This window comes from Pempheris klunzingeri, chromosome 12 (assembly GCF_042242105.1).
Source record: "Pempheris klunzingeri isolate RE-2024b chromosome 12, fPemKlu1.hap1, whole genome shotgun sequence".
Classification (NCBI taxonomy): domain Eukaryota; kingdom Metazoa; phylum Chordata; class Actinopteri; order Acropomatiformes; family Pempheridae; genus Pempheris; species Pempheris klunzingeri.
Genome location: NC_092023.1, coordinates 17,239,515 through 17,267,421, shown reverse-complemented (window position 1 = coordinate 17,267,421; position 27,907 = coordinate 17,239,515). Strand labels below are relative to the sequence as shown.

General features: G+C 42.4%; 3 protein-coding genes across 7 annotated transcripts in view; 2 read left to right on the top strand and 1 right to left on the bottom strand.

The window, feature by feature from the left end:
• The window catches only part of rps27a (ribosomal protein S27a), a 263,072-nt gene that overhangs the window by 35,331 nt on the left and 199,834 nt on the right, over positions 1–27,907 (bottom strand). The window lies entirely within an intron of this gene.
• LOC139210546 (reticulon-1-A-like) overlaps positions 1–27,907 on the top strand; it is a 40,362-nt gene that overhangs the window by 9,039 nt on the left and 3,416 nt on the right. Inside the window, exons 2-4 of one of the 5 annotated variants that reach the window (XM_070840583.1) lie at positions 4,153–4,206; positions 24,631–24,838; positions 26,549–26,687. In XM_070840583.1, the coding sequence (XP_070696684.1) occupies positions 4,153–4,206; positions 24,631–24,838; positions 26,549–26,687 (401 nt within the window). Of the gene's footprint in view, positions 1–842; positions 882–4,152; positions 4,207–15,163; positions 15,424–19,994; positions 20,062–24,630; positions 24,839–26,548; positions 26,688–27,907 lie in introns of those variants that run through there. The other 4 variants (XM_070840584.1, XM_070840586.1, XM_070840587.1 and 1 more) reach the window with 4 other exon arrangements.
• Positions 6,404–8,993, top strand: LOC139211261 (probable serine/threonine-protein kinase kinX). The gene is made up of 2 exons (XM_070841549.1): positions 6,404–8,333; positions 8,794–8,993. The coding sequence occupies exons 1-2, from the start codon at positions 6,404–6,406 to the stop codon at positions 8,991–8,993; spliced, it is 2,130 nt and encodes a 709-aa protein (XP_070697650.1).

The following is a 27,907-nucleotide window of genomic DNA, read 5'->3' as shown; positions in this document are numbered from 1 at the left end:
GATACAGAGAGACTGGAAGAGTCACAGAAAGGAGAGGAGTGGACGTCCTTTGGCCACATCCCAATTTATTGAGACACCGAAAAAATTTTGTTGTGGTATACCTACCACTGTTGTTAGATTTTCTTTCAATAAATTGTTTAAGATGAATAAAATCACCATTGCATGCTTCTACTTAAATGCCCTACTTTCATGATATAATATCACTGTAGCATTCACTTGAGTAGTGTATGTGTGTAACAATTTGTAATATCAACTATGGTCCAAAAAATCCCTAAACATCAATCAAACACCAGTTACATGCAAATGCAAGATAGTATATTATTCTCCTTATATTTAAATATCAGATGTCAAATAGCATTTTTAATAAAGCTGAAAAAGATCAGATTTGAGTTGAAATTGGTCAAGTTTACAGTTTAGTTGTTGTTTTTGTTGTTAGCCTCGATGTGGATGTGGAGTTGGTTGGTAAACGGTGACAACGGTGACAACTAGTTTCTCTAATTTATCGGCAAAAATTATGGAAATGTGAAAAGCCTTTGCTGGCTGCTGCAGGTTTTAACAGCATAAGAAGTGGCCGTTTTTCGGAGCTATGTTTAGGATTGCATGTGATGTTGACTCTAATCTGGTTACATTTACTCAGGATGGCCCAGTTACTGCTGTATGTGCTCTAAACCTCATGTCAGACTAAATGTAAAAACTCAGAATTAGATGTTGAACAGGACAGTACAGTACTGGGAATACTGGAGGGATATCTGGATCCCGCTGGTTGAATCTCATGCTGAATGGGCTCTTAGCCTGCTGCTGTAGTTAAATGTTAAATGTGTCTTATTGGTTCAATCCTACAGGTCTTCTTCATGGCTGGAAGCTAAACCTCGACAGCAGAGGTAACCAAACAAAACAGCCTAATATGAAGAATCATTTAAGCCTAATCATTGTCAGATTATAAAAGCAGTAAATTACTATTTAAAACTGATTCTTTGAAGCTTCTGATTTACATCCATGTCCATGCATTTGATAATCAGCTTGAAGGAGAACTTCTTTATTTTTAGACCTGGGCCCTAGTTTATGTATTTTATTTATTTATTTTATTTTTTCACATATTTTGGTGTCTAAACTACAGTGTAAGATCATTGTTTTTTAATCAGAAATATCACTGTCTTCAATGCCACCAGACTCCATTGACAAAAACACTAATTTTAGCTTGCAGAACATGGGAGTTGCTGGTCTACAGCTGCCTCGATTGGTTAGTTTGTTTGTGTTACTCAAATTTTGTGTTGGATCTGAACTAAACATCAAAGTCACACAGTAACACAAACAAACTAACAGATCGAGGTTCTGAAAGGTAAAATCACGTTTTTTGTCAATGGAGTCTGGTGCCTTTTGAAGAGAGCGATATCGCAGCTGTTTGTGGTTAAACCAAAAGGATCTTATAGGTCTGTTTCCGTAAGAATCCTTTCCATAATGTTGTCAGACACTTAGAATAACAATTTGAGGCTAAGGCAATTTACTGGATACCTACCAGTCATTTAGACACCAAAATACACAACAACGGGGCCCAGGTTTAAAAATACTGAAGTTATACTTTAAGATACACCATTATGATTTATGCAGACTTTTGACTGTGATTGTCATTGCTTGATTTTTTTTGTCATTTACACTCACAATATGACTGGAATGGTAAATGGTCTGTATTTGTGCAGCGCTTTTCTTGTCATTTCGACTACTCAAGGCACTTTTACATTACACCCTCATTCACCCATTCACACATCTTTCATACAGGAGGAATCTAAGTTGGAGGAGACTATTGTTTCACACACATTCAATTCTATGCTTCAGGTACAAGTTGGGGTTCAGTGTCTCGCCCACGGACACTGGAGCGTTGTAACACTTTGTTTTCATTGGCATCACAACATCAAATATCCTTGATTATATTAACTATTGTTAACCTTAGGCATGCACAGTACATGTGGGTACCATCCTTCTTCATATTCAGGAGCTGCTAAATGCAAACAGCTTTCCCCAGTCCAGTTTCACTGATGTAGTGTCTTGCCTTCTTCTTTACTTTACTACTACTCTTTACTACTTTATCCACTAAAATTATGCCGAATTAGCTCTTAGCAGCTCCTGGTAGCAGTGTACCTGTGGATGTACAGACGGCTATCACTGGATTACTGCCTAAACTGATATCTGGAGGTTTACTCTGGATGGACATTAGAGGCAATGAAATGTAAATTGTACTGAATCTAAAAATATGTATATCAGGTCTATGCTCAGATTCGACTGAGTTATTGACGCGGTGGAGGAGTGTGATTTCACCTGTGCAGGCTCACCCACCTGAGAACACATACATATGCTAGAGTTTCAGACCAATATGGTGGGCTCTTACTGCTCACCAGAGGAAAGGCGTCCAACCTGTTTCATGTGTGTTTACGTCTTGGTTACCCCGGGAAGCAAGCCAAATCTCAAAGCCGCTCATAGTTAACCTGACATCAATCTGCCACACGCCGACCATCTGAGGGAGGTAACTCTGAAAAGTCACACTCCTGGTTTACTGCCAGCGACAGGTTTCCTCGGGTGGGAAACTTTGACTGATTTGAGTTTGTGCTGCTAAACTGAGGAAAATGCTGTTTTAATCTGGGTTTTAAATCTCTTGGTGAGTGTTTTCACTGTGTTTCTTTGTGTGTGTCGTTATTCGTGGGTTTCAAATTCCTAAAGCCACACGATGCAGCTGATGAAGCTTTGAAAGAATTTGTTGTGCAGCACTTGTTAACTCATTTAGATTTGTCTTTTGGTGTGAGGTTTTTTGTATGTAGCCTAAACAGCTGTGTTATATGTGAAGATTACAGACCACTAAGCATAATGACTTCCTCCTGATCAGAGGTGAATTCTTTCTCCTCTTGTGTCTCGTCCTGACAGCTACCTCTTTGTTTGCTTTCAGCCCTCTTTGTCTTCCTCCACAGAAAACTGTCATGTCTTGCTGCAGCTCTGACGCTCCGTCTGTTCTGTCCTTCTCACAACCAAATGAGACCTTGAGCCTTTTAAAGGTTGACTTAGGTGTTGTAAACCAGGGCACTATTTTTAACTGTGTTGGTGTCTAAATGACTGGTAGGTACAAAAAGTGTGGAATTGTTCCATGTGTACATTCACCAGAAGTGCTTGTTTTTGCCACTGACAGGCTCAGATTGTTAAGTGTCTGACAACATCATGACAGACCTGTAAGACCCTTTTGGTTTGACCACATTAGCTGTTAAGTTGCTCTCTTCAAGCACACCAGACTGCATTGACAAAAACAGTAATTTTACCTCCCAGAACAGGAGAGTTGCTGGTTTATTGCTGCCTCAATCAGTTAGTTTGTTTGTGTTATTCTGTGACTTTGATGTTTTTAACTCAGGTCCTAACTAATGTGTTGACCAAAGTCAGAGCAGCTAGACCAGCAGCCTGTTTTATACAGTTTATGCCAGCCACTCCCATGCCCTTCGAGATAAAATTACTGTTTTTGGCAATGGAGTCTGGTGTCTTTGAAGAGAGCGGTATAATGGCTGTTGCTTTTTAAACTAAAAGGATCTTCCAGGTCTGTCTCTGTAGGGATCCTTTCTATAATGTTATCAGACACGTAGAATAACAGTCTGAGCCTGTCAGTGGCAAAAACAAGCACCCACAACACTTTTGTACCATTTGTGTGTGTCATTTAGACACCAGAATATGCACAAATAGAGCCCAGGTTTAAGGATAGAGGAGTTATCATTTCACAGATGTTAACATACCTGAGAGAGCTTGTTGAGGAAGCTTTGTAAACACACAGTATCTTTAACATCTTTTAAATGTTATGCTCCTTAAAAAGATTCCCAGCCTCAGTTCTGTGCTAACTGGCTAGCCAGGGTGTTGAAATTGGGTTAAGAATACCCTGCGGGCAACCATGTGTCCCCCTTTTGGTTTGCCTTAACTACACTGATGTAACACACGCAAATTGTGATTAAGACGTCCCAGCTGAGAATTTCTGATATGTTAGTGCAGACATGTGGTTTCTGCATCAGGCTTTAAACATCTCAGACCCCTTTAATTTGTAATAGAGATGATTTCTATCACTTCCCCTGGTCTCTCTCTTGCGGGCTGACTGAATTCACTCTCTGCTGCTTTCTCTCATTTCCTCCACAGATGTACCTTCTCCTTCTAAAGCTCAGCCTCATCCTCTGATGCAATTCCCTACAGGCAAGTTCTCTCTGCTCGCTGTGTTTTCCCTGTCCTCCTCATTTTTATTTTCTTTCACCCCTGATTCAGTTAACTCCCCAGTTGTGGCAAAAATAACCCTTTTGCATGCAAGTAAGCTGTAGATTTTTGTCACCTGTAGCAGCATTTACATAGGATGCTTGTGGATCTTTCAGTATCTTTGAAACACTAAATCTGATGTTTGACTTTGCTTGTGTTTGTTGCATTGTGACTCACATGTGATTGTTGTAGAGTAGACTGACACGATCTTGCCTAACAAGTTGCTGTTGAGGAATAATGATTCTCCTCAGTGATTGATATGCCCGAAACAATATCGGAGTGCGTATAGAATTCATTATACTTGACAATATTTTGAAGATGTTCTTTGAGAGGAATCATTATCAACCATCACTTAACAGTTTGTGTTCGTAAGACACAATGAGCATGGTTTATTGGCGCCAGACCTGGGGCAAAAAAACATTGTTTTATATACTGAGAACCAGACAAATGCTGCTGAATGTTGGCTGTGGACGGTACTCTGCTCTCTGTGGTTACTGTAGTCTTGTTTAATGCCTATAAACAGAGCTGACTCTGAATCAGAAATGGCTATTAAATGTCTTCCTTCAAAGCCAACAGACCCCATTGACAAAACTGTATTTTTTTACCTAGTTCAGATCTGAACTAGCTCTTTAAAACACCAAAGTCACACAGTAACACAAACAAACTCACCAGTCGTGGCAGTGGTAGATCAGCAGCTCCTGTATTCTGTGAGGTAAAAATGACTGTTTTTGTGAATGGAGTCTGGTGGCTTTGAAGAGAGTGAAGTAACTGCTGTTCGTGGTTAAGCCTTTTTCGTACCTAAAATACGTACAAACATGGCCCAGGTTTAAAAACACTGGAGTCCTCATTTAACCCTCAGAGAAAAGATGCAGAGGTAGTGACTTTAGTATAGTTTATCTACTGACTAAACTGCCACAATATAGTGACAACAGGAGACTCTGGGTGTTTGAGTGTCACATCAATAGTATGTGCTTTTTTTTTTCTGTTACTTCCTCTCTGGTCTTTCTTATAGCAATAATGCCACATCCCCACATTTCTACATTTCAGCAATTAATGTGGTGGTTGAAACGTTAGCTTAACTGACAAAACTGATGAAACTTCAGATGGCTTTTTTTTTTAAAAGAATTTTAATTTCCCTCTTTAAACAGTTACTCCTGTAACTCCACACAAGATCTTGCTACAGTTATCCTTATTACTACACCTTATTTTTGACCACACCCAGCTGTGATGTACAGTTGTATTACAGCGCAATGGCTCTCAATCATGACCAATAATATTAATGCTGATCATGGTTTCAACTCTCTACTCATTTTGCCTTTATATGAAAGTAAAAACACGCTGTTTATAAGATAATTTCATCCAGGATTAACAGTTCTATCCTCCCATGTCTGCTTTAAAAAGGAGCCGTTGTTTAAATATAGATGAGATGTTGCTATTAAGTAGATTTTTTTTTTTTTAATTTTCTTTTTTAAATAAAATGTCCTCACTCTTTAAAATATTTATTCGTGTGCCTAACTGTAATTGGTACAGAAAGCTTAAAGGCTTGATTATTTCAGAGCTGTGTCAGACGCTGAACCATGCTCAGGATGATTATTCAAAATTGTCAATCCAAATTAAAGTTTACCATCAAAAATAATTTAAACAATTCTAAACAGAAACTAAATGATTTAATAAAACCATATAAATAAACTACTGTTACCACCATTAAGAATCTTATTATTAAGGTAATATTTTAACAGTAACAAATGTGCTTATTCAACCACAAACGGGTCATGGGAATCAAATCTGGACAATAAGTGACTTTATTTCTTACTCAAAACAAAATTGGACAAGTGAACATTTAAATCCATAGGGCATTTCACTGGCACCCCCCACCCGCAGGCAGGCATCATCTGTCGGATATAATATATCATAATCTCGGATAACCGCAATTAGATGATATTAAATCAGAAACGATCACCCAACTGTAGTGAGTTCCCTCTCATGCTGTCTGTCATTTACCAAACTGTGTGTGAACAACCAATCACAGCCAGCCTTTCAGCAGCACTTTGTGTGTTCTTTATCTCCAAGCCTTCCTCTTAATGCTTTTAGTAACACCCCCCCTCCCCCCAGGTGTGGTGGGCACTGTAAGGAATGGAGTATGTCTTTGATATGTGCTGTATTGCATTCTCCCTCCTCCCTCTCTACTCAAGCACTTGGGCAGAAGGGTGATTCCCCTGCTCCCATCTCTCCTCTCTCCCCTCTTCACTCCCCCGATTCTCTGGAGGAGCTCTCTCTGACCGAGAGTCCCAATCAGCCCCCAACTTCGGGATCTGCTGCACCCTTCGGCTCCTTCTCCACTGAACCCCCCGCTACTCATTCCAAGGACATGCCTTGGGTGGGTGAAGAGGGTGACTCTGGACCGGGCCGTAGTAAGAATGAGGAAGACCTTCTAGATCCATTAGCTGGTCCTTACCTGAGTTTAGGGAAAGACCCAGGGCCTCATAATCCGTGTGAAGACAGCGGAGTTTCCTTTTCACCTGAGGAGAAGCTGATTAGCTCAGACAAGTCCTCCACTGGCCCCTCCCCTGTGAACCCCCAGATGATGGTCCCTGAGTCTCACCTTGCCTCCTCTAACCCAACAGAGCACTGGGATTCATTCCTAGCATCTCAAGACAACTCCAAGGTCTCCATGGATACCTTCTCCAAGGACACAGCTCCTATTAGCCCCTCCAGGTATGAGTCAGACCTGCACGGCAACCAGTCTGATGAAGATGACGACCTGATGTATGAAGTAAAGAAGAATAATAACCCATTTGATGGCTTCTCGCCACTGGCCGACAGTGGCTACTCCAATTTTGGAGACTCCAAGTCTGACAGCAGGGCCTCAAAAATGTCAGAGAGTCCCACTCCAGATCTGGTCCAGTATGGCCAGCCTGGAGAATCCCAGGATACTCCACCATCTTTCTTGGACGAGGAGAAAACATTTGAGACGGGCAAGATGGCTGCTGAATCGCTTATGCAGTCAGTGAGTCAATTCTCATCTGGTCTTAAAGATGATGATGAAGAAGAGGAAGAGGAGGATTCTGCTCTGCCGCCGTCGCTTCCAGACATCCTGAAGTCTTCTCCGCTCAACCCCGACAAAATTGACTCTGGCTCCTCAGAGGGAAGCCCAGAGCAGAGTCCCATCCTGGAACGGAGGATGATGGAGTCGCCTAACCCTCCAATCAACTTGTCCGCTAACAACCCATTCGCCTTTGATGCTAAAGTGTCCCTGCTTAAGGAGATGACCGAGGAGATGGAGGTGAGAGCAGCCGACAAGGCAAAAGTCGAAGACGACAAGAGCTTTGGTGCATTTGATCTCGTCAAAGAAGCTGAAGAAACCACCCCCACTAAGGCCAAAGAGGAGGAACCCGTCAAGATCGAGCAGAAAGGATGGTTTTCTAGTCACGATTCTCCCAAAATGACCGAAAAGTTTGAGCCGCTTGACTTCCAGAGCAAAAAGACCCCCGCTGAGGAGTCAGACTCAGAATCGCCAACGGCAGACTCCCTGTCTCCAGTCCTTGAAGCCATGGCCAAGAACCCTGCCAGCTTCCAGGTGGAAATGGAGAAGAAGGACCTGACTATGGAGATGGAGGAGCCAGAGATGGCTGAGGAGGTCTCTGAGCATGAAGTCTCCTCCGAAGAGTTTGAGTTCATTGAGCGACCACCCAGGGGTGTTATCGACGAGTTTCTCGAGGCTCTGGATACTTCCAAGTTTGCCTCCTCCAAGCCCCCAGAGATCCCCATTGATGATGATCTAAGCTTTGGGCAGACAGATGTAGCCCCAGTTTCTGCTCTGCCTCCAACAAAAGTCGCACCTCCACTGGAGGTCAAAGAGGAGGCTCCAAGCCAGAGCTCATACTGCCTCCTCACCCAGGCATCTCCTCAGAAGAGCAAAGCAGAGCTTGAGACGCTCAATATCCAGCAGCCCCCACCCCAAGCTCCACTCACCCATTCCCCTGTCAGCAAACCAGATGAGGGGGCGGTCGCTAGGAAGAGCGTGGAGGGCGCCAAACTCTTTAAGATGCCAAACGTGAACGTGAAAGCAGGTAAAATAAACCAGTTCTGGCATGGAAACCACCCCCCGCCCCACCCCACATCCTTCTCAGTTTTCACTGGCACTTCCATAATCATCAACATTATTTTCATCTTCACGCTTTTGCTCTCCTCCAGTTATTTTCTCCCAACCAACCAGCCAACAGCCAGGTTTCACTTTAGATCCCATCGCTTTCTCCTTAGTGTCACCTTTCCTTTCTTTCATTGACCTTTTTTGCATTTTCTTTGAAGATTAACCCTTGCATTTTGTAAAGTCTTGTTTAATATGTGTGGTTGTGTGTTCATTTGTGGGTTGACCTTTTTTGTTTTTGCTGCATTTTGTGCATTTCTGTCTCATTAGAATAACATCATTTCTGTGCACCTGATCATTTTATTATAATTTTTTTTCTTTACATTTTAAGATGCGGTAAGTAAAATGTGACGTTATTGTTCATATTTATTTCTGTTCTCTAGACAACATGAGCTCCTTTTCATTGTCTTATTATAAATCCACCGAAAAGGGGCTTTTCACACTACTTACCATCTTAGCTCAGCGCTACACGATGGAACATGAGACTTTTGATGTCGACATTCTAGGAGGACGTGTGATGTCACTACTCTTCAACAGCAGAAACATGAATTCCATTGGTGACTTTCACATTGACACCTTTTAGCGCCGTGTTTGGTTTATTTTCTGGGGATAACCCTTTGAACTCAGGGCTAACCTGCTCCACAGCAGGGCCAGCTAGCCCCAGGATAAAGTCGGAGTTAGACCATTTGGAATGTGCCAGAACTGTGGTGTTGTTGTAGCTCTCTTAGCCAGGGGAGCTGTTAGCCCCAGACTAAGTGCAGTGTGAAAAACCCTGTAAATACAAAATGTCATGAAGATAATTTTATGCATGAGGAGCAGATATGAGAAATTGGGGGATACAGACAGAGGGAGGTTGATTTTCTCTATCCAACATGTTAACTAACACTCATACAGCTGTTTCTATTTGCCCTCTGAGCATTTTTGCTGTCGAGTTGGATTACCTTACTCCCTGGTTTTAGTTCTCTGCTCTGGAAATAACTTGAGATGCCAATGTGAAATCCAACACCATCGTACAGACCCCAACACCCACTCACAACTGTACATGCACACACACGCGTGCACACGCACACGCACACGCACACGCACACACAGAGCTACCAACCACATCCCGTCACTGACTCTGATTTATCACAGGATTTACAATCTTTACCTGTGATACACACCCTGTAGTACGTGATTCACCAGATTTTATGCACCTGAGGCCAAATACTGACTATCATTTGTGCCAAAGAACTTCAGCTGCACTGACTTCAGAGGGTGTTGATCTGTCTATCTACCACCAACTCTAAATATTTACCATTGTGGGATATTTTGCTAAGATTTATATTGAAAATGGAAAGTTAGTGCAAATTCTAATTTAGTTTGACACAAGAAATGACAGATGAAGGTTTTTAGAAGATCAAGTACACACTATACACTGGCTCACATGTGACCTGTTTTGTGTTTTGGTCCGAGAAAGCACAAGAGATCTGACCCAATATGATACCTGGGCTGACCACAGAATTCTTCTTCTTCTTCTTATCATTATTATTATTATTATAAGGTAAGGCTGTATCTCTCCCTGACTGAATAGTTCACTTTATAGATAAATACACAAAATAAGCAGAAGAAACCCTTATTGAGCTGAGCATCTCTAATATATCACAGATGTAAGACGCTGGCAAAGCGTGAAAATGCAAAAAGAAAATCCTAGAAAAGGGTTTTGCCTTTGCTAAAGGCGTGGGAACCTGGTCTTTGTAGCTGATCTTGCCCTGAAGTGTCTGTGTGGGAACAAAAAAACTCTGACATTGTGATGTTTCAGACGTGGTTTATCAGCTGCCTCCTTCAGGCCTTTTAGAAAGTGATGAATAGCCCCCAAGACAACATGGCTTAGCATTCAATTTAATGGATGACTCAGTTTTATTAAACTGATATTGATCGCTTCTCTCTCGCACGCACACACACACACACACACACACACACACACACCATGTTGTGTAGACTCAGAGTAGACAGCTACTCTGTAGCTACAGCAGCAGGACTTTGCTCATTGGGACAAGCTTTCAACGCTTTCACTGTCTGTGTTGGAGGGATGTCCTGTTAATTAAAGCCGCCTCCTCCTCCTCCTCCCTGCATTGCGACACTGGCAGGCCCACAAAGGGTTCTCCGACCCAGAAACCACTCAGCAAATGTTCTTCATTATACAACTTGAGGTGCAGAGCTGCGATCTGAGAATAGATCCCCCTCACTGTCACACCAGGAGCAGCTTGCCTCCGTTCTCGCTTCCCTCTCACGTTTCTTTGACTTTTTCTCTTAATTAGTGCTGTGTAAGTGCTGTGTATTTAAAATATTACAATAGCAGCACCATTATCAGTACCCTTAAAGTGATGCCAACACCAAAAGTACTTGATCTGCTTTTTTTTTTCTTCATATACTATTGAATGTTTTGGTGCCATCCTGGCATGCTGAGCCACCTAGTCGCACTGGACTTCTGTGCACATTACAGACCATATGGGTCATAGACGTTCAGCCCCCCCCCCCGACAGAAAGCTGCCCAACTTTAAGTCGAGGTTTCCTGTCAAAGGGAAGTATTTCCTCTGCTTTGTCTGGAATGCTTGGAATGCTTAGTTTTGAATTCTAGAATCATTGAAGGGTTTTGAATTCATTTGTATTCATTGAATTTCAGGATACTTGTCATACAAAAAGTAATTGTCTTAATGTCAGTAATCAGCTGGGGGAGTTTCATGCTGATATGTTCAATCTTCAAGTTAGATTTTTTTACCGTATTTTCACCTGGGGTGTCTTGCCTGAAGTACATGTAAAGTACAAGATGTTCATGCTCCTTCCCCCTGCGATGATAACGGGCCCGTGATAAGAACTGACACTGTATCACAATCAGAATTACTTTAACCAGTGGAAACAGGACGAGAGGTTGCCAACTAAGTTTTAATAATAATTAGTTCAGATGGTTTTGAACCTGCAGGTCAATGTTTTTAGTCTGGCATGCAAAGTGAGTTCATCTCCAAACTGCTGTACATGTAGTTTGGGAGTGAAAACATGTTTGAGTTCATCACACATGTGACAGGGAAGCTGCAACAGTTTTTAGGAGCTGAACAACAACACTGATGAAACAAAGGAAAGTGGTTTAGAGACTCAGGCAAAGGTGAAAAGTCACTTTGTTCTGCTTCGTCCTCACTCAGAAAAACGTTGCATTTTTATTAAACCACCACCGTGTGGCAGGTTTGTTTAACACACAACAAATGGAAAACGGAACACAATAATAACATTTGACACAACAGCAACAACAAATAAAAAAACTAAATAGAAATATGAAAGAAGAGTTACATTCTTAGAATAGACACAATAATATTCCACACATCAACAAAACAAACTAAATAAATAACAAAATTGAAATAAGCAATGAAGAGTTTTACAGCCTTAGACTGGACACAATATGAAGACAAATAATCAATCTATAAATAACAAGTTTGAGTTTCTCATCTGGTTTTAAGATCAGAGAACAACATTGTAAATAAATGAGGTGGTGACCGATATCAGATATTTACAAGTAATGTAATCCCATCCCAAACGATGCAAAAATTCATCCATTAATCAGTTTATTGATTTAAAATATAAACTTCAGTGTGTAGATGAAACAAGCTCTTTAACTTTAATTCACTCCTCATTGTTGTACGTAGACGAAGGATATTAAAACTTTACACTAAAACTAGGTTTGAAGAAACATTTTTGTTAACAGAAATAAAAACCAGAACTGAAATGGTGACAAGTATTATAATACTTGTCACCATTTCAGTTCTGGTATTTTTTAGAATAAAACTGAATCTAACATAAACTAAACAATAAAAACTAAACTTAAACTATCAAACCTGCACTAGAGACTAACTGAAACTTAACCTGAGCTGCACATTAAAAATAAAAGCACTAAACTACAAATAACTGCCAACCTGTCGTCTCTCAGAGGTAAATTAAATCAGATTTTATTACAAAAACATGAAACTTGTACCTGCAGGTGATCAGTCACACTGGAGAGCTGGTCAAACGTAATCATGCGTCTGTGTAGAGGAAAAGGAGGCAGGAGGGTAGATAAGGTGACAGGCGCCCTCTAGTGGAAGGAGTCAGTGATTACCCATCAGAGGATTAAAGTCGAACGTCAATTTAACAGACACCACAGGTTATAAACACATTTCCACAAGTTCAATCTGTAAACACACACCTCTTTGTTTTTTAGGTGACATTTAACAGTCTTCTTTCAGACAAGAGGAAAATGTCTAAAATTAGGTGTTTATTTCGCCTCACTTTGTCTCTCTGCGTCGGTAGATTTAAATGGACATTTTCCCCAAATTATTTTTTTCCTTACTCTGAGGCAGAAATCTCCACTTCAGGCGCACTTACTGACACCAAACACTCCAGTTTTATTGCTCTCTGTAAGATTTTACACACGGGTTTGGTCCTATCTCAGGCAGACCCTCGTTTATAGAACATTTTATTCCTAAAAACATGGCGAAAACCTATGTTTTAATGGCTTTTGACAGTATTTTCTGTTTTATGGAGTTATAAAAAAGATATCCAACATGTTTTCTGTAAAAACCTTTAGATAAAGCAAGTTCAGAACTCCTGTCTCATTTTGTTGACATATTGTTCAGGTTTCTATTAAGAGCATATTTAATTAGATAGTGCCTCATTCATAAATGTAAAATTTCAGAAAAACGTGTTATCAAAAAATAATTGTCAAATTAATGTCAGTAATCAACTGGAGCAGTTTCCTGGTTTTATCTGTTAGTTAGGTGGAATTCTTTGTTCAAAGTGAGCTGGTCGGTAAACCAACATGCAGCCACCTGGAAAGCTTTTCAGCTATTTACAAATTTGTTAATTTGGCAGGAAACCAGTCAAAGCAGCAACAGCAGTTTTTCTATTCATACTTTTGGGTATTTTGTAATGCGTGCTTTACTTAATGGAAAAAATGACATTGATTTTGTAACAAAGTACATAATAAGAGCTTGTATTTGTTTATTGTAAATACATTTAAATACATACTTTAATGTCATTTTATTCTCAAGACGTTTTTTGTTTTTTATTTTTAATAATTAGAATAGTAGTGAAGGTTATTCATACTGCACAATAGAATTATTAAAATAATTATGTTAAGGTACATTTTATTTTAAAGATGATAAAAATAAGTCTCGAGCTGTTTGTTAAAACTCCCAACAGAAGTTTCTGGTCCCATTAATGAGTTTCTGATATTTTACAGACAAATCTATTATGAAAACAATGGTCAGATTGATTGTTAAGGAAAATAATTGTTGCTGCTGTTAAGATGATTAGGAAACTGACTGGAGTCCAGTTCTCGGTACTTCACAGTGGAGGTCAACTAAAGTGGATTTTTAAAGGCCAATATAATAACGATGAGTCACACCAAAACAGAGGCGACCCACACAAATGACCACACCCAGACAGGGTCCAAAAATTTACACCTGCTCACATATACAAGAAAGTAAGCATCCCAAAAATAGATTCAGTTTGAGACTTAATGTACAAAACTTTCTCAGTGAGAACAAAACCAAGTCATCCAGAGTTTCCACCTCCCCCGGGGCTGGACGGCCTGGGAGCCGGGCGGTTTGCTGCTGAATTTATTGAGCAGAGGATGAAGCTGTTGGAGGTTAAAATTACAACTGATGGACACTGTGGCTGGTGTCCAGGAGTTAGCAGGTTAGCAAGCTAGGCTATCACGAACTGTGCCTCTTCCTCTCCACGCACAAAGGCAATGTACATCCCCATGTGTCTGATGGTGGCTGCTGATAACGATAGCTTGTAAAACACCCTGCTTCACAGCTGAAACTGAACTCAACATGTGTGCTTTGAGGTTTGTTGTACAGTTATCTGCCATCTTGTCTAATCTTCTCCCAGCTGTCGAGCTTGGTAGCGACTTTCTGCACTTTGATACGCGTGTCGATATTTGTTAATTAAAGGGAAACTTTGTCACATTTTAATGTGAATGCCCACTCAGTGTTAATGGTAAATATAGTCCACTGAGGCAATTACAACCTTGGTGTGTGCTACAGACAAAGCCAAGCTCTCCCGCTCGAGGAGCCGTGCCAGCTGTACCTACATCTACCATAATGCCTTGCACACAAGCTTCAGATGCCCAACCCCCAAATTTTCTCTGGTCTGCAGTCTCCAAAAAACTCTTTTGTTGGAAAACTCAACAAAAACCTGAAAGTCACTGCAGCGGAAGAGCTGGATTGGCCGAGCTGACAGAACCAAAGATTTTGAAGCAGGAAAACTTTTTTCAGTTTCCCTGGTCAGTACAATGCACACTGAGGTATTTATTGCTTCAGGGGACTACATTTACCATCAGCACCGACAGGACTAACGGGCGGGTTTATCCTTCCAGAGAGATCTGTAGCTGCTGCTGTGTCATTGATGCACAGAAATCAGTCATTGGCTCCGTTTCTCTGCCTCGTCAGCAAATTTGAGAAAGGAGAGAGATGGAGGGAGGGATGACAAAGGGAAAGCAGGGTGAGATAAAAAGGAAAAAAGAGGAAACGAAGTTAGAGGAAGAAAAAAGAGGGGAAAGGGAAGATCAGGCTTGGGTGGAGAGGAGGAGGGAAGGGAGAACATGCCAAAACGGCTGAGCGGAGGGAGGAGGGGGAGGGGGAGGGGGAGGGGGAGACGTTTATAGTTGCTGCGTCAGAGTGCTGGCAGCAGACAGTCAGCTGACAGCGCGCCTGCAGGAGGGAGTTCATTCGCTCGCTGCAGTCGTCTCCCCCCAGAGGAAACCTTGGTTAGGCTCTCCACCCGCCTCCTCTCTCTCTCTTTCTCTCTCTCTCCTTCCTCCTCCTCCTCTTCCTCCTCCTGCAGCCCTACACTCACACATTTCCTCACATTTACACTGACTGCCTCTGCACGGCCCTCTCTGTGTGGAATGTGTGTTTGCTGATCGGACGGCATGGAGAACAACTCTGTGGACAAACAGGAGTGCGATGAGCCTGCAGCCAAGCACTGGAGACAACAGGGTACACCTCCACCTTTCTCTCTTTGTCTTCGGCTTGTTAGACAGTTTCTCCGCCGTGGTCGCTGCCGGCCTCAGAGCAGGGGAGGTGTTCACTGGCGCAAGGTGCTGTGGGACAAGAAATCTCTTGCTCTTTGATACCGATTGCAGGAATAGTTTGACGTTGATGTGAATCCATTGGTGACACAGAGTGAGACGTCGCAGCACGTTTATCTGAACCTTGTCCACCCTTCAGTCCCGCCGCCGGTCCATTGATTCAAACCCAGCTTACACAAGCTGAGTTTAGTATACTTTGAGATGAGACATTAGTTGAATGCCAGGCTGAGTTCTGGGCTGTAGAAGATTTCCATTTGGCAGGTGATCTCAGGATCATGTCGCTTTTTAGGGGGTAAATTTGAGCGTTTTCATCTTGCTTCCTTCATCTGTAATTGACTGTTCAGCGTTTTATCGCCTTCGCTCCAGGAAGTTCTGAGCAGGTATACAGGTACACAATTGCAGGTTTTTGTGGACTGTGTTCAGGTCTCGTCCTTGGGCATCTGCAGCAGCCACAGAGAGGACCTTTGGACAGTCGGACAGTCAGCCACTGTGACCAAAGGTAGACAGTAGACAGGGGGAGGAGGAGGAGGGATTTGTGAGTGGAGTGACGTTTGCTGGCAGGTCAATGATTGGCTAGGGTGCTGAGGATATGTTAAAGAGCTGGAGGAAAGTCGGTCTAGAGCTTTTCAGGAGTTTGGCAGCTTTTTCTGCACAGACGTCATGCTTACTGTGAATGTGAGAGACAAAACTAATGTGAAAGCTGTTGTTGATTGAAGGAATCAGGATTCGGAAGCTCAGGGCTTGTATGTGTTCCAGAGTGTAAAACTGAGAATCAGTGACATACAACCAGCTTGGCCAATGTGACAAACGCTTGCTTCATCTGAGACCTGTCTAGAACTGGTGGTATATTAGTGCCGTTGTGGGTAAGAACTAACTCTTAAAAACGCTAAAGTGACACAAGAACACAAACAAACTAATCCAGTGGTGACCGTCTACGGTTAAACAAAACGGATATTACAGGTCCGTGTCTGTAGGGAGCCTTTCCATAATGTTGTCAGATACTTAGAATAACAATCTGAGCCTGTCAGTAGCAAAAACAAGTGCTTTTAGTGGACGTACTTTGATCAGGTGCAGTTGTCCTAAAGGACTACGTTGCAGCCCATTTGTTAATGATCTGCTGGACCATTTCCAACACTTTTTGCACCTACTAGTCACTCAGACACCAGGATATGTGCAAATATCAGAGTTATCCTTTAAACGTCAGTTTGTTACGATCATGAAAATGAGAAGTTGATCATATAAAGGGGTGGATTAGTAACATACTGTAACAGACTGTCCGTATCAGTGTCTTATCTGATGCTGTCCTGCTGCATCATTTGAGGCCGTCATGATGCTGTCACTCCTCACCTCAACACTGAGGCTTTTGTGCTCGTGTGTGTGTGTGTGTGTGTGTGTTCGAGCGCGTGCTTCATAAACAGAGTGTGAGCTCGGCTCTGTTCATCCAGCCGTTATTCATTGAGCTGGTAACGAGTGAGGGCCACAAAGTGTTTGCAGCACGACTGAAAGAAGCTGGCCTGTGTCCTCTGTCAGGCTGTGGACGAGGCGAGCCGCACAATGACTCTGCAGTATTTGGTGTGCGTGTGTGTGGTGGTGGTGGTGGGGGGGGACTCTGGTTATTTCCCTAATAATGCAACCACAAACTACATGTTGCAAGTGAGACAGAGCGCTGTGTCATCTGTGAGTAGGAATGAGAAACATTGTCATCGTTTTGGCCTCTTGCAAAGAGTGATTCACTATCGTCCTCGTCCAGGCTGCGGCCATAGTGACGCGTTCATTACCTGGACTCTATTCAGTCATCCCAGCATGCTTTTTTAATGAATCTGCTGGCTTGTAGTCATGCAACTGAAAACTCTTACAGCTATGCGCTCTTGTAACACTGGACCTAAACCAGAGGATAACTGGGGAAGTATGGGAATTGATCTGTTCCCTCCGACAATCATGTGGACACTCCCAATTCAGGGCTGGTCTGAAGAGATAATCTGGTCCTGATCCTATAGCATGAGGGGTTAATATAACATAATATACATGTTACCAACTTGAGCAGAGTCTTCCAGATTTTGAACCCTAAAAATAAACCAGATAACTTGAAATCCTGCAGTTTTAAATGTCCCACTTATGTTAAAAATAACAGCTATGGGCCAGTATAACTATCAGACTCTTAAAACTCTCAAAAATTGATGTCCATATTGGCCTCATCAACACAGCATGAGTCGGGCTGTTGTGGTGGTCGCTACTGAAAATGACCATTTGTCTCCAACAGTTAACAACTTCTGCTCAGTTTGTTTGAATAAAGTTAACCTGCATGTGAGACTGTTGTTCCAGTTTCACAGGTTTTATGGTCCTGCAGTTTGACAGTTCAAACAAAACTCATGTTTTGTTTAACACAAAAGAGCACCGCTGGCCGACCACAGCTGCACGCAACCTAATAGGTATCAACAGTATAGATTTCGTTTTTAATCATTACGTCAAGCTCTATGAAATCCCAAGACGTTTGTATCGTCTCCAAAGCTTTCGTTCTCTTCAAAACCAAATTGACAAAAACAATCATTTTATGTCATACAACACAGTAGTTCCACTGCTTTGTTTTGTTATTGTGCGACTTTTGAGTCATACTGTTTTTGTCAATGGAGTCTGGTGTCTGTCTCTGCAGGGATCCTCTCAACACTTTTAGTGGACGTACTTTGATCAGGTGCAGTTGCAGCCATTGCAGCCCGTTTGATGGCTGCTGGCTAAAGTAATCTACAGGACCAGTTCCAACACTTTTTGTACCTACCAGTCATTTAGACACCAGAATATGTACAAAATAAGGACCCAGGTTTAAAAACACTGAAGTTACCCTTTAAAGACAGAAGCTGACAGTAAAACGTAGCTGCTCTCTTACAGCACACGTCATATCTTGAAGGTATGAAAACCTCTATTCCCTAGGATTGTTAAATCCTAGTGGACTTGTTTTGGAGCCAGTGGCTTTCCCAGCATGCACCTGGTGTTCCTGGGCAGCTTGTAGATCCTTACATGGATTTTTACCCAGATCTCTGATGTACATTCTCTCTCTCTCTCTCTCTCTCTCTTCCTTCCCCCAGTTGGTTGGATTTGAATTCCTAACTTTTATCTTTTCTGCTTGGTGTCTCTGGAGCTGGGTTGTCCTTTTACAGCCAGGTTATGCAACACACCTCCGCCCTCCTCCTCCTGTCACAATCCTTATTAGAAAACCAGTTTCATCATGATAACAGATGGCCTTTCACATATATACAGAACAGTCCATGCCCTTGTCTGCCTTGGTTGGACTGTGAACATCATGCACTGTCACTAAGTGCTGTGTTCCCACCCTAAATTCATTCATTTATAATAACAGTTTAAACTCAACCTACTTTTATTTATCAGTGTCTGTTCGTACATATTCTGGTGTCTAAATGACTGGTAGCTAGAAAAATTTAAGATTTGGTCCAGTAACACATCCAGTAAAAGTGTTTGTTTTTGCCACTGACAAAAACTGACTGACTGCCACTCACATTGTTATTCTAAGTGTCTGACAACATTATGGAAAGGTTCCCTACAGAGACAGACCTGGAAGATCCTTTTAGTTTAACCACAAAAAAACGTTAAATCATTCTCTTCAAAGACACCAGACTTCATTAACAAAAACTGTCATTTTACTACACAGAACACAGGAGTTGCTGGTCTACTACTGCTGCCACCATCAGTTAGTTTGTGTTTTTACTAAGTTAATTGGTTGTGCAGTTGGTCATAACGTGCCTGTATGTTAACATATCTAGTGTATATTAAAAAAAGTCAACGGTAAACAAGACATTTCATTTAGATGACTGCCGCTGGCCGTCACAGACTTCTGTTTACTTTTATATCGAATACTAACCACACATTTTCTTCCACAAAGATCAAATGTGAAAGAGGATGTGGATGTTATCAGTAACACTTTATTTTACAGATCTGTTTAAAGACACATAGTTACATATTCATGTGACCTGCTGAATGCTGACAAAAAGACTCTTTAAATTAAACCAGAAAAAGCCTGTGTACTAAATGACCCAACTGCAGTGCCGAATTACAAAGTTCACATCAGGGAAAATTTAATCGGCAGCTATTTTGAAAATCCATTTGTGTTTCAAGCAGAAATGCCCAAAAAAGATCGGTCTCCAGCTCTTTAAATGTCAGGATTCCCTGCTTTTCTCTGTTTTATGTGGCTGTAAATAGAACATCTCTGGGTTTTGAGCTGCTGATTCAAAGAGACGTTTTTGATCGATTAATAGAGAAAATAATCCGAAGATTAATTGATAATAGAAATAAATGCTGCAACTCTGTGACATTATTCAGTGTATAAGTCATGAAGTTACACATTATATTGTGTCAAAATTTTGAATTTAAATAGACACTAAATTTGTTGCACTCGTCCATCCATCCAAAAAAGGAGGAGGTCTCTCCCCCTCTTCCTCCCTCTCTCTCTCCTCCTCCTCTCCCTCCTCCCCTCTCGTCAGCGCCGCCGTGCTGCAGCTGCGTGCTTAGCGGAGGTTCAAGATGGACGCCAAACAGGGTTAGTCTGCTCTTAATCTTTTGTTTACCGACCATCTCTCTCCTCTTTTGCATACCGGACTTGCATACGGTTGTGTCGCGGTTAGGGCTGGTGAAGTATTTGCATGAGCACCGGGACTGTGGCTGGGTTCAGCCCGGGGAGGGCAGGAGGCGGACCGGGCCGCCTGCGGAGGTCATGCCGGACGGTTTGACGTTTTGTCTCCGCGGTGAGGGGGACCGGGCAGCCGGTGGGGGCTCTGAGACGGCACCCCAGGGTGAATAATAAAACTCTTCGGGATACTGACCATGTTGGAGTGACAGGGAGGGGGGGGGGCAGGGCTGCCGATTAAACATAGCCGGGCTTTAGGTAGCTGTGATGCGGGTCTATTTTTAGCCAGGCTCCGGCGATGCTAGCACGCCTGCTACCATATGTAGCCAGGTAGCCACATTTGGACCGCGGACCCTCCGCCTCCTTCCGCACCCCCTCCTCCTGCTCATGTTGGCTGCTCACCCTTGTCTTTACATCCAGACAGCTGCTCTCTGTTTAAACACCCGGCCATGACTGGTGCCGTGTGTCGAACAGAGTGTTAGCATGCTGAGCAGTCGGATAACGAGGGGAGAGCTAAGCTAGCTGTCAGCTAACCTGCTAACGCACCAGCTAGCTGTCAACGCCCACATACCTACCTCAAAAAGCGAGAAGCTTCCACATTATGAAGCGGCCTGCTGTTTCTAATGAACCTGTGTGTGAATGAGCTGCAGTGAGAGAGCCAGCAGGCTGTTCTTACTGTTTTAAACGAGTAAAGAGGCGTCGTCAGTGCAGGAAACCGATCCGATCTGATCTGATCTGGGGTCAGAGGGAAGGTCCCTCTGTGTGGAACAGCTTCACCGCTGAATCCAGTTTTAAAAGGATAATTATTAAATATGTATTAATTATCCATCATTAACTGCGCAGAGTGGTTACCAGGCAACAGAGAAGGTGATGTCATTGGTATGAATAAATCAGAAGCAGATTTATTGACAAATCAGTTTTCACAATAAGACGAGTTTACTTTGGTGTGTTAGTGCCAAATAATTGTTTTAGTTACTCAGCAAATGGTGAAACGTGTCGATCAGTGTCTCTTGAAGGTGACATCCACAAAACCCAAAGATGTTCAGTTCTGTCACACGGGAAAGAAACCAGGAAATGTTCACATGTCACATGCAGGAACAGTTTAGACTTTTTTCTTTAAGAAATAACTCAAATTGATTATTCGATTATCACAGTAGTTACAGATTGATTTAATAATTGACAACAAATTGAGTAATCATTGCAGCGCTAGTTGGTGCATTCAATTAACAGAAAAATGCTAGAGTAGGCTAGAAACAAATATGAAAATGGAAACATTCACAACATAGAATGAGTAAATGTGATACAACTATGTGCAACATTTGTTTTTAAAAATGAATCTGTAGTGATTTTAATCTGCTGATCTTTGAGTTTTAAACATTGAAATATCCAGTAACTGTGAAAGATGCCTGTTAAAGCGTTACCAAGGTGATGCATGCAAGTGTCCAACAACAATCCTCCAACTTAAAGACATTTAACACCAGACAAGTTGGTGGCTTTATCTGCATAGGGAAAAACATTTATAGTTCATTTTTACTGTTAGTCTGACTTCATATATATTTGGCATTTATCATTGTGATCTTTCATAAATACTGACTCAATAATGAAAAGTAGCTTAAATGTATCTTTGTTTTCATTATTGATCATCTGTGTTGGAGGGAGATGCCAAAAACAGTCCCAAACACTGTGATACTGAAGATGCTCTGATAAAAATCACATTCGAGGAGCTAAAAGCATCATGTGTGATAACTTAAATGGGTCTGAGTGGATTATGTGTTTGTCTTTGTTTACTAAGCAGAATTGGCGTGTTGTGTCTGTGCTGATGGTGAATACATGCAGGTGTCCATTCAAAATCTGATTTGCAGTTTTCAGCTTTTGAAGCTCTTTTTTTTTTTAAATTGGCTGTGAAATAATTTGGTCAGCTGCCAAACGTATTGTGGCCGGTCGGCAGGCAGCCGGTCGGTCAGTGAGTCTGCGGTGCTGACCAACATGGCCGCTCTCGCTCACAGCACCTGCCATTGTCTCTCTGTGCAGGAGAGCGTCAGCTCAGCTCAGCCGGCAGCCTTAGTTTGCATTTTAGTGCTGCTTCCCTTATCAGCAAACACACTTTTATTTTAATTTTATTGTCTAATGATTTGTGATGTGGATCATGTACTGTCTGAACTCTGGTGTTTTTAAACCCTGTCCTATTTGTATATATGAATGATAACCACAAGTGTTTTTTTGCCACTGACAGGTTCAGATGGTTATTTTAAGTGTCGTGTCAGCTGTTTTATCGCTCTCTTCAAACGCACGAGACTGCATTGACAAAAACAGTAATTTTACCTCACAGAACACAGGAGTTGTTGGTCTATTGCTGCCTCAATCAGTTACCGTCATTGTGTGACTTTGGTGTTACAAAGGGTTAGTTTAGATCCAAATAAATGCGTTTAACACCAAATTCACAGAAACCAGAGTAGCAACTCATTTGTTCTGCCAGGTAAAAGTGAGTGTTTTTGTCAATGGAGTCTGATGTCTTTGAAGAGAGTGATATAAAGGCTCAACAAAAAGGATCTAACAGGTCTGTCTCTGCAGGGATCCTTTCCATAATGTTGTCAGACACTTAAAAAAAATAATCTGAGCCTGTCAGTGGAAAAAACAAATACTTTTAGCGGACGTACTTAGATCAGGTGCAGTTTCCCCAAAGGATTACATTGCAGCCTGTGTGGTGGCTGCTGGCTGAGTTGATCTACTGGACCAATTCCAACACTTTTTGTACCTACCAGTCATTTGGACACCACAACATGTGCAAATAGGACCCATGGTTAAAACCTATAGAGTTAACCTTAAATGATATGGGCAGAAACTGAAGATCCAGCCTGGTAGTTTGTTGAGTTCTCTCAGTGTTCAGAGTCAGAAAGTACAGCATGTGTCGTTTGTGAGCGACGTCAGAGGCTGCAGGAAACCCAGGACTCCTTCACTTCTAATATTGTCTGCTGACCTGCCTGGAATTCCCTGGTGAAATATAAGCATGCTTGGTGCTGGACCCAGGTCATGAGCTCAGCTGTTTCCCAGGAGAGTCCAACCCCAGCAGCACCCCGGTGTCAGAAAGACCCAACAACCGGCAGTTTAAACTCCAGCTGCGTGTCCTAACTAATTGAAATCAGCCGCTGTAGTTGGGGAAAATAAATCTGCAGCCTTTTCAGCAGCTAGTGCTTATTACATCTTTGTCTTTTTTGGGTAAATATATCCCCTGTTAGAGTTGATTTAATAGGAAGTGGTAAGAAAAGATCACCGCTCTGCAAAGGAGAGGCTGATGGCTCATTTCAGTTGGAAATTCAATAATTTTTTCGATCAATTTTTGTTTTCCAAAATCAGCCAGTTTTCCATTGAATTTTGACGATAATGTTCTGGGTCAAGGAATTTCTGGAAAGTCATGGAATTCAAAGGGGTGAGGTTTCAGATGCCATGAAATAATCATTACTGTTCTCAGCCCTATTTGTAAGTAGCCATTTTGTTCTTGATGAAAACAGGATAAAGAGGACAATAAGCTGGCCGAGGAGGGAATGAGTTTGTCCTCAGGAGACTGAGTCAAACATCCACTCTGAGATCCCATGAGTTAAGAACTGAGCTGTGGTCTGATGATGTCAACAGAAAACTCGGATGGAAACTTTAACTTTATTATTTTAGACGTCATAATGACATAATGCTGAGGCAAGTCAAAGCTGATGACCTCCAGTATGGCTGCTGGAGCTGGTGTTACATCACATGGAGGTTGTTTTTGTGGAGGAGAGTCCAGAGTGAGTCAGGAGCTGCAGTGAGTTTCCTCCTGCAGGCTGTTCAAGACCTCTGAGCCTCAGCAGGCGGGTCAGGGGTCAGTGGTGGAGGAGACCAACTTAGAGATGCGCCACCTCCAGACAGTCGCACTCTGCGGACATGTGACTCTGGTCTGACCTTCAGTTAGCAGTTACCATCAGTACCTTCCCTGAGGGTACTAACTTTTTTGAGAGGCTAACACTTTTTCTGGACCCAAAACAAATTGATCAGTGATTTCCTCTTTGCTCCCAGTCAGTTCACTCGCCTCATGACAGCGCTTCAAATCCCCTGATTTTAGCTAATGTAAATGCAGATTTCAAGGAACCTCTTTACTGAATCATCAGCTGTGTTAAAGAAGTGTTTCACCACAGGAAAGAGTGTTTTCATCAAACTGGGCCGTCTCTGTAGTAGGAGGGCACAAGTATTGTTGGATCTGCTGCTACATGAGCAGAGAAAACAGAGAAAAAGCAGCTGTGGTATTCCTGTGTAAACATGCAATGCAGAGAATTAATAATAATAAATAAACTTTATATATCACTGTTCATACAGGGGGTGCAGCTCAAAAAAAACCATAACAAACAACCTTCAAGCTTCATTTGAGGACATAAACTGGAGCTCAGTCACTTCTCTCTGGATGACTAACACTAACCATCATCCTTCCTCCTCCTCCTCCTCCTGCTCCCGCTGCAGTGGTGGATCTCCTCTACTGGCGTGATGTGAAGACCACTGGCGTGGTGTTCGGCGCCGGCCTGCTGCTGCTGCTCTCCCTGATGGTGTGCAGCATCGTGAGCGTGACCTCCTACATCGGCCTGGCTCTGCTCTCAGTCACCATCTGCTTCAGGATATACAAAGGCATCCTGCAGGCCATCCAGAAGTCCGATGAGGGACACCCGTTCAAGTGAGTATCACCATGGAGAAGGAGGTGGGGTAGAAAGGGTTCAGGACCACAAAATACACCACAATATTAACACACATTTGAGGCATTGAGGCAAGGCTCTGTCTTAGATTTTCTATTTTTAGATACTATCATGACATCATTGCTTGGGTGCAATTTTTAACTACTGTGATCTGATAATTATGCTGATTGCTTTTTTTTTTAGCACTGAACCAGTTGAACCATACACTTCTCGAGATAGCTCCTCATGAGGCATATTTCAAAAAACAATCACATTGCATCACATGTCAGTCAGTCATGTTCATGTACAACAGAATGAACAAAAATCTAAACTTTTTAAAGTAAACTTAATTTGCTACATTTAGCTGTCCCTGCTCACCATGCGAAGTTAGCTAACATTGAGCTTTCTGTGAACTGTTGGGGAGTTAAATCAATGATTATTTAATCCAGTGGGGGGGTAATTAGCAAGTTTCTCCGTGGTGGCGCTGCCTAGTGCTCCCGAGCAGGAAACGACATCATTAACCGCTAGCGTTATGCGAGCGTTGTCTGTGTTGTGCTGCCTTGAGTTGGGACAGAGTTAACCACGTCTGTCCACCTCAGAGTGCAGAGAGGGAGGCAGTGTTTGTGTTCACAACCTTGATACCTTCGAAATTAAAATGTGGAACTGCAGGTCGTCTCCCCACGGACCGTCTGTCTGTCTGTGTGCTTCCTCTCCGCTTCGTTTTTCTTAAAGCGAACATGACATTCATAGACCACAACAATGAAAGCACGGCCTTCTCCACATCCATCCATTCAGGCTACAAAAATGATCAAGGAATTGTAAAAAAAAATATATATATATAGATAATCATAATACAATTTGAACAGAATGCTTTTGGATTTATTCAGACACTTAACTAACTGAATAAGTATAGAAGCAATGTAGAAAAGCAAAGAGAAGTGTAGGAAATAAAATCAAGCCTTAAAGCAGTCTTCTGCTAGTCTGGTTTCATTGGCTGTTTAACGCAGCCAATCACATCACAGAGACCAGTGACCTGATTATACTACTCATCAGTCTGTACTGCAGGCAGTCTGATTCGATCTGATGTGGGAATGTATGATAGGCCAGATCAGATGATGTTTTTAATTCTGTACTGTGATGGTTTCAAAAAGAGCTCACAACAACCAGGTAGCAGTGTCACAGCATGTCTGTTTATCCTCAGAAGGGTCCTGTGCAGACTGACTCTGATTATACCGACCTGGCTGCTTCCTCCTCTTGGTGTCCTCTTGGTTCGTTTGGTTGGTGGTTCTGTCATCCTCCTTCCTGGCTCCCTGACAGAGCCGTCTTACCTGCTGGAAATGCAGCAAACTGACCTCACGGCACGTTAGAGGCCAATTAGCTCAGATTAACGTAAGCTGGGAGCACAAACTCACAGTCACATTACAAGCTGATTTTTACAGTGAAACCTTGGCGAGTGCAACGAAAGCTGTAGAAAAGAAGCTGCATGTCCATGTTTTTCCTCTGAGAGGGTAATTTAAAAACCGTGTCTGCAAAGATCTTAAAGGAAATTAGGTTTGAAACCACTGAAGTTGTTTTATTACTGTTATGAGGTAGAAATCCAAATTTGTCCACCTGTTGTTGTGACATTATTATCAGGCTGAGACATTTTCCACACACACCCATCATCTCCTCCTCCTGCTCTGTTTAACCTGCCTCTCTGCTGTCCCCCACAGGCAGTACCTGGACCAGGAGGTGGCGCTGTCCGAGGAAATGGTCCACAAGTACAGCGACATGGTTCTGGCTAAACTCAACAAGACCATCTGTGAGCTGAGGCGCCTGTTCCTGGTCGAGGACCTGGTCGACTCCATCAAGGTGAGCAGGACTCCGGTTCACTCTGACTGGACCCAGAATTGATTGTTAATATAGAGAAAAGACACAGTGGCTGGTGAAGGAGCATTTAAACCACACAAATACAAGCACAAGGTGACGTTTCATTAGTTTAAACCAAAACCAGAGTAATAATGATAATAAAGCTGATGATATTAGTAATGAGTGCATACCTAAAAGAAGAAAGAGAAGCAGACTGACTTGTCTTAAAGGCCAGGACACAGACCCTCTGACAACTTGGACCAAATAAAAACAATTAAAAATAAAGAAGCAATAAAGTCAGACCGTCACAGTACGTAGGTCTCAGTTGGAGGCTTGTGAAGGATCAGTGCGGTCACACTGAGCTCTGCAGCTGTCAGAGGCCTGTCGTCACCTCCCTGCACCCCCCCACCCTCCAACCTGCAGTCCACGTACGGATCTGCACCCGGTCAGTCAGACTGACAACACAGCAGGGTCTGTCAGAGCGGGTCGGAACAGGAACGGGAGGACGTTTGAGCCTCAGGAATGTTTTTAAATTCTCTGGTTGGATTATTACCGTGTGTCTGGGTCGTCTTCTGCCTCTTGATTAACCTCCTGTTATCGTCCTCACTGAGCCGGTGGCAAATATTTACAACCTTTGCCAGCAGGCCGTCAGAAACCTGACTTTAATAACTGCGGTGGGTTTCTTCTCACAGACAGCCATGTTGGCTCCAGGCTCCAGCTGTTTCCAGGGAAACATTCACGTTACATCACAGCGCTGTCAAATTTGATATCAAAATCACTTCAATCAAATAAACCCTCAGAATAAGACCAGCTGGAGGATTAAACGTTTGTTTACTATAAGAATGACTGGACGTCACACAAAAGTAAACAATAATTCCACTTTATTTCAACTTCAGTGACGGTTTTATCCAAATAAGAGCTGCAACGATTAATCAACTCCTAAATTAATCAACGAGTTTGATAAGCAATTAGTTTGAGCCAAATTCACTGATTCCACCATCATGTTGTGCTATGACTCATCAGGAAAATGTTTACTGAGATAACAAATCCAGTGAGAAGTCGGCTCATTTCCATCCAATCAGACTTCCGTTTGGAGCTGGTGGAGTCGCCCCCTGCTGGACATTAGAAAGAATGCTGGTTAAAGGCTCTTCAGCTTCACTTTTCAGACCTTGAGGGGACAAACTCTTTTATACAGTCAGCACAAACACCATAAAATCACTGTA

What these genes read in the sequence shown, in the direction of transcription:
- LOC139211261 (XM_070841549.1), top strand. Translation starts at nt 6,404, where the DNA reads ATGTCTTTGATATGTGCTGTATTGCATTCTCCCTCCTCCCTCTCTACT. An exon ending in AAACGTGAACGTGAAAGCAG is followed by an intron (nt 8,334 to 8,793) that starts GTAAAATAAACC and finishes TCTGTTCTCTAG; the next exon opens with ACAACATGAGCTCCTTTTCA.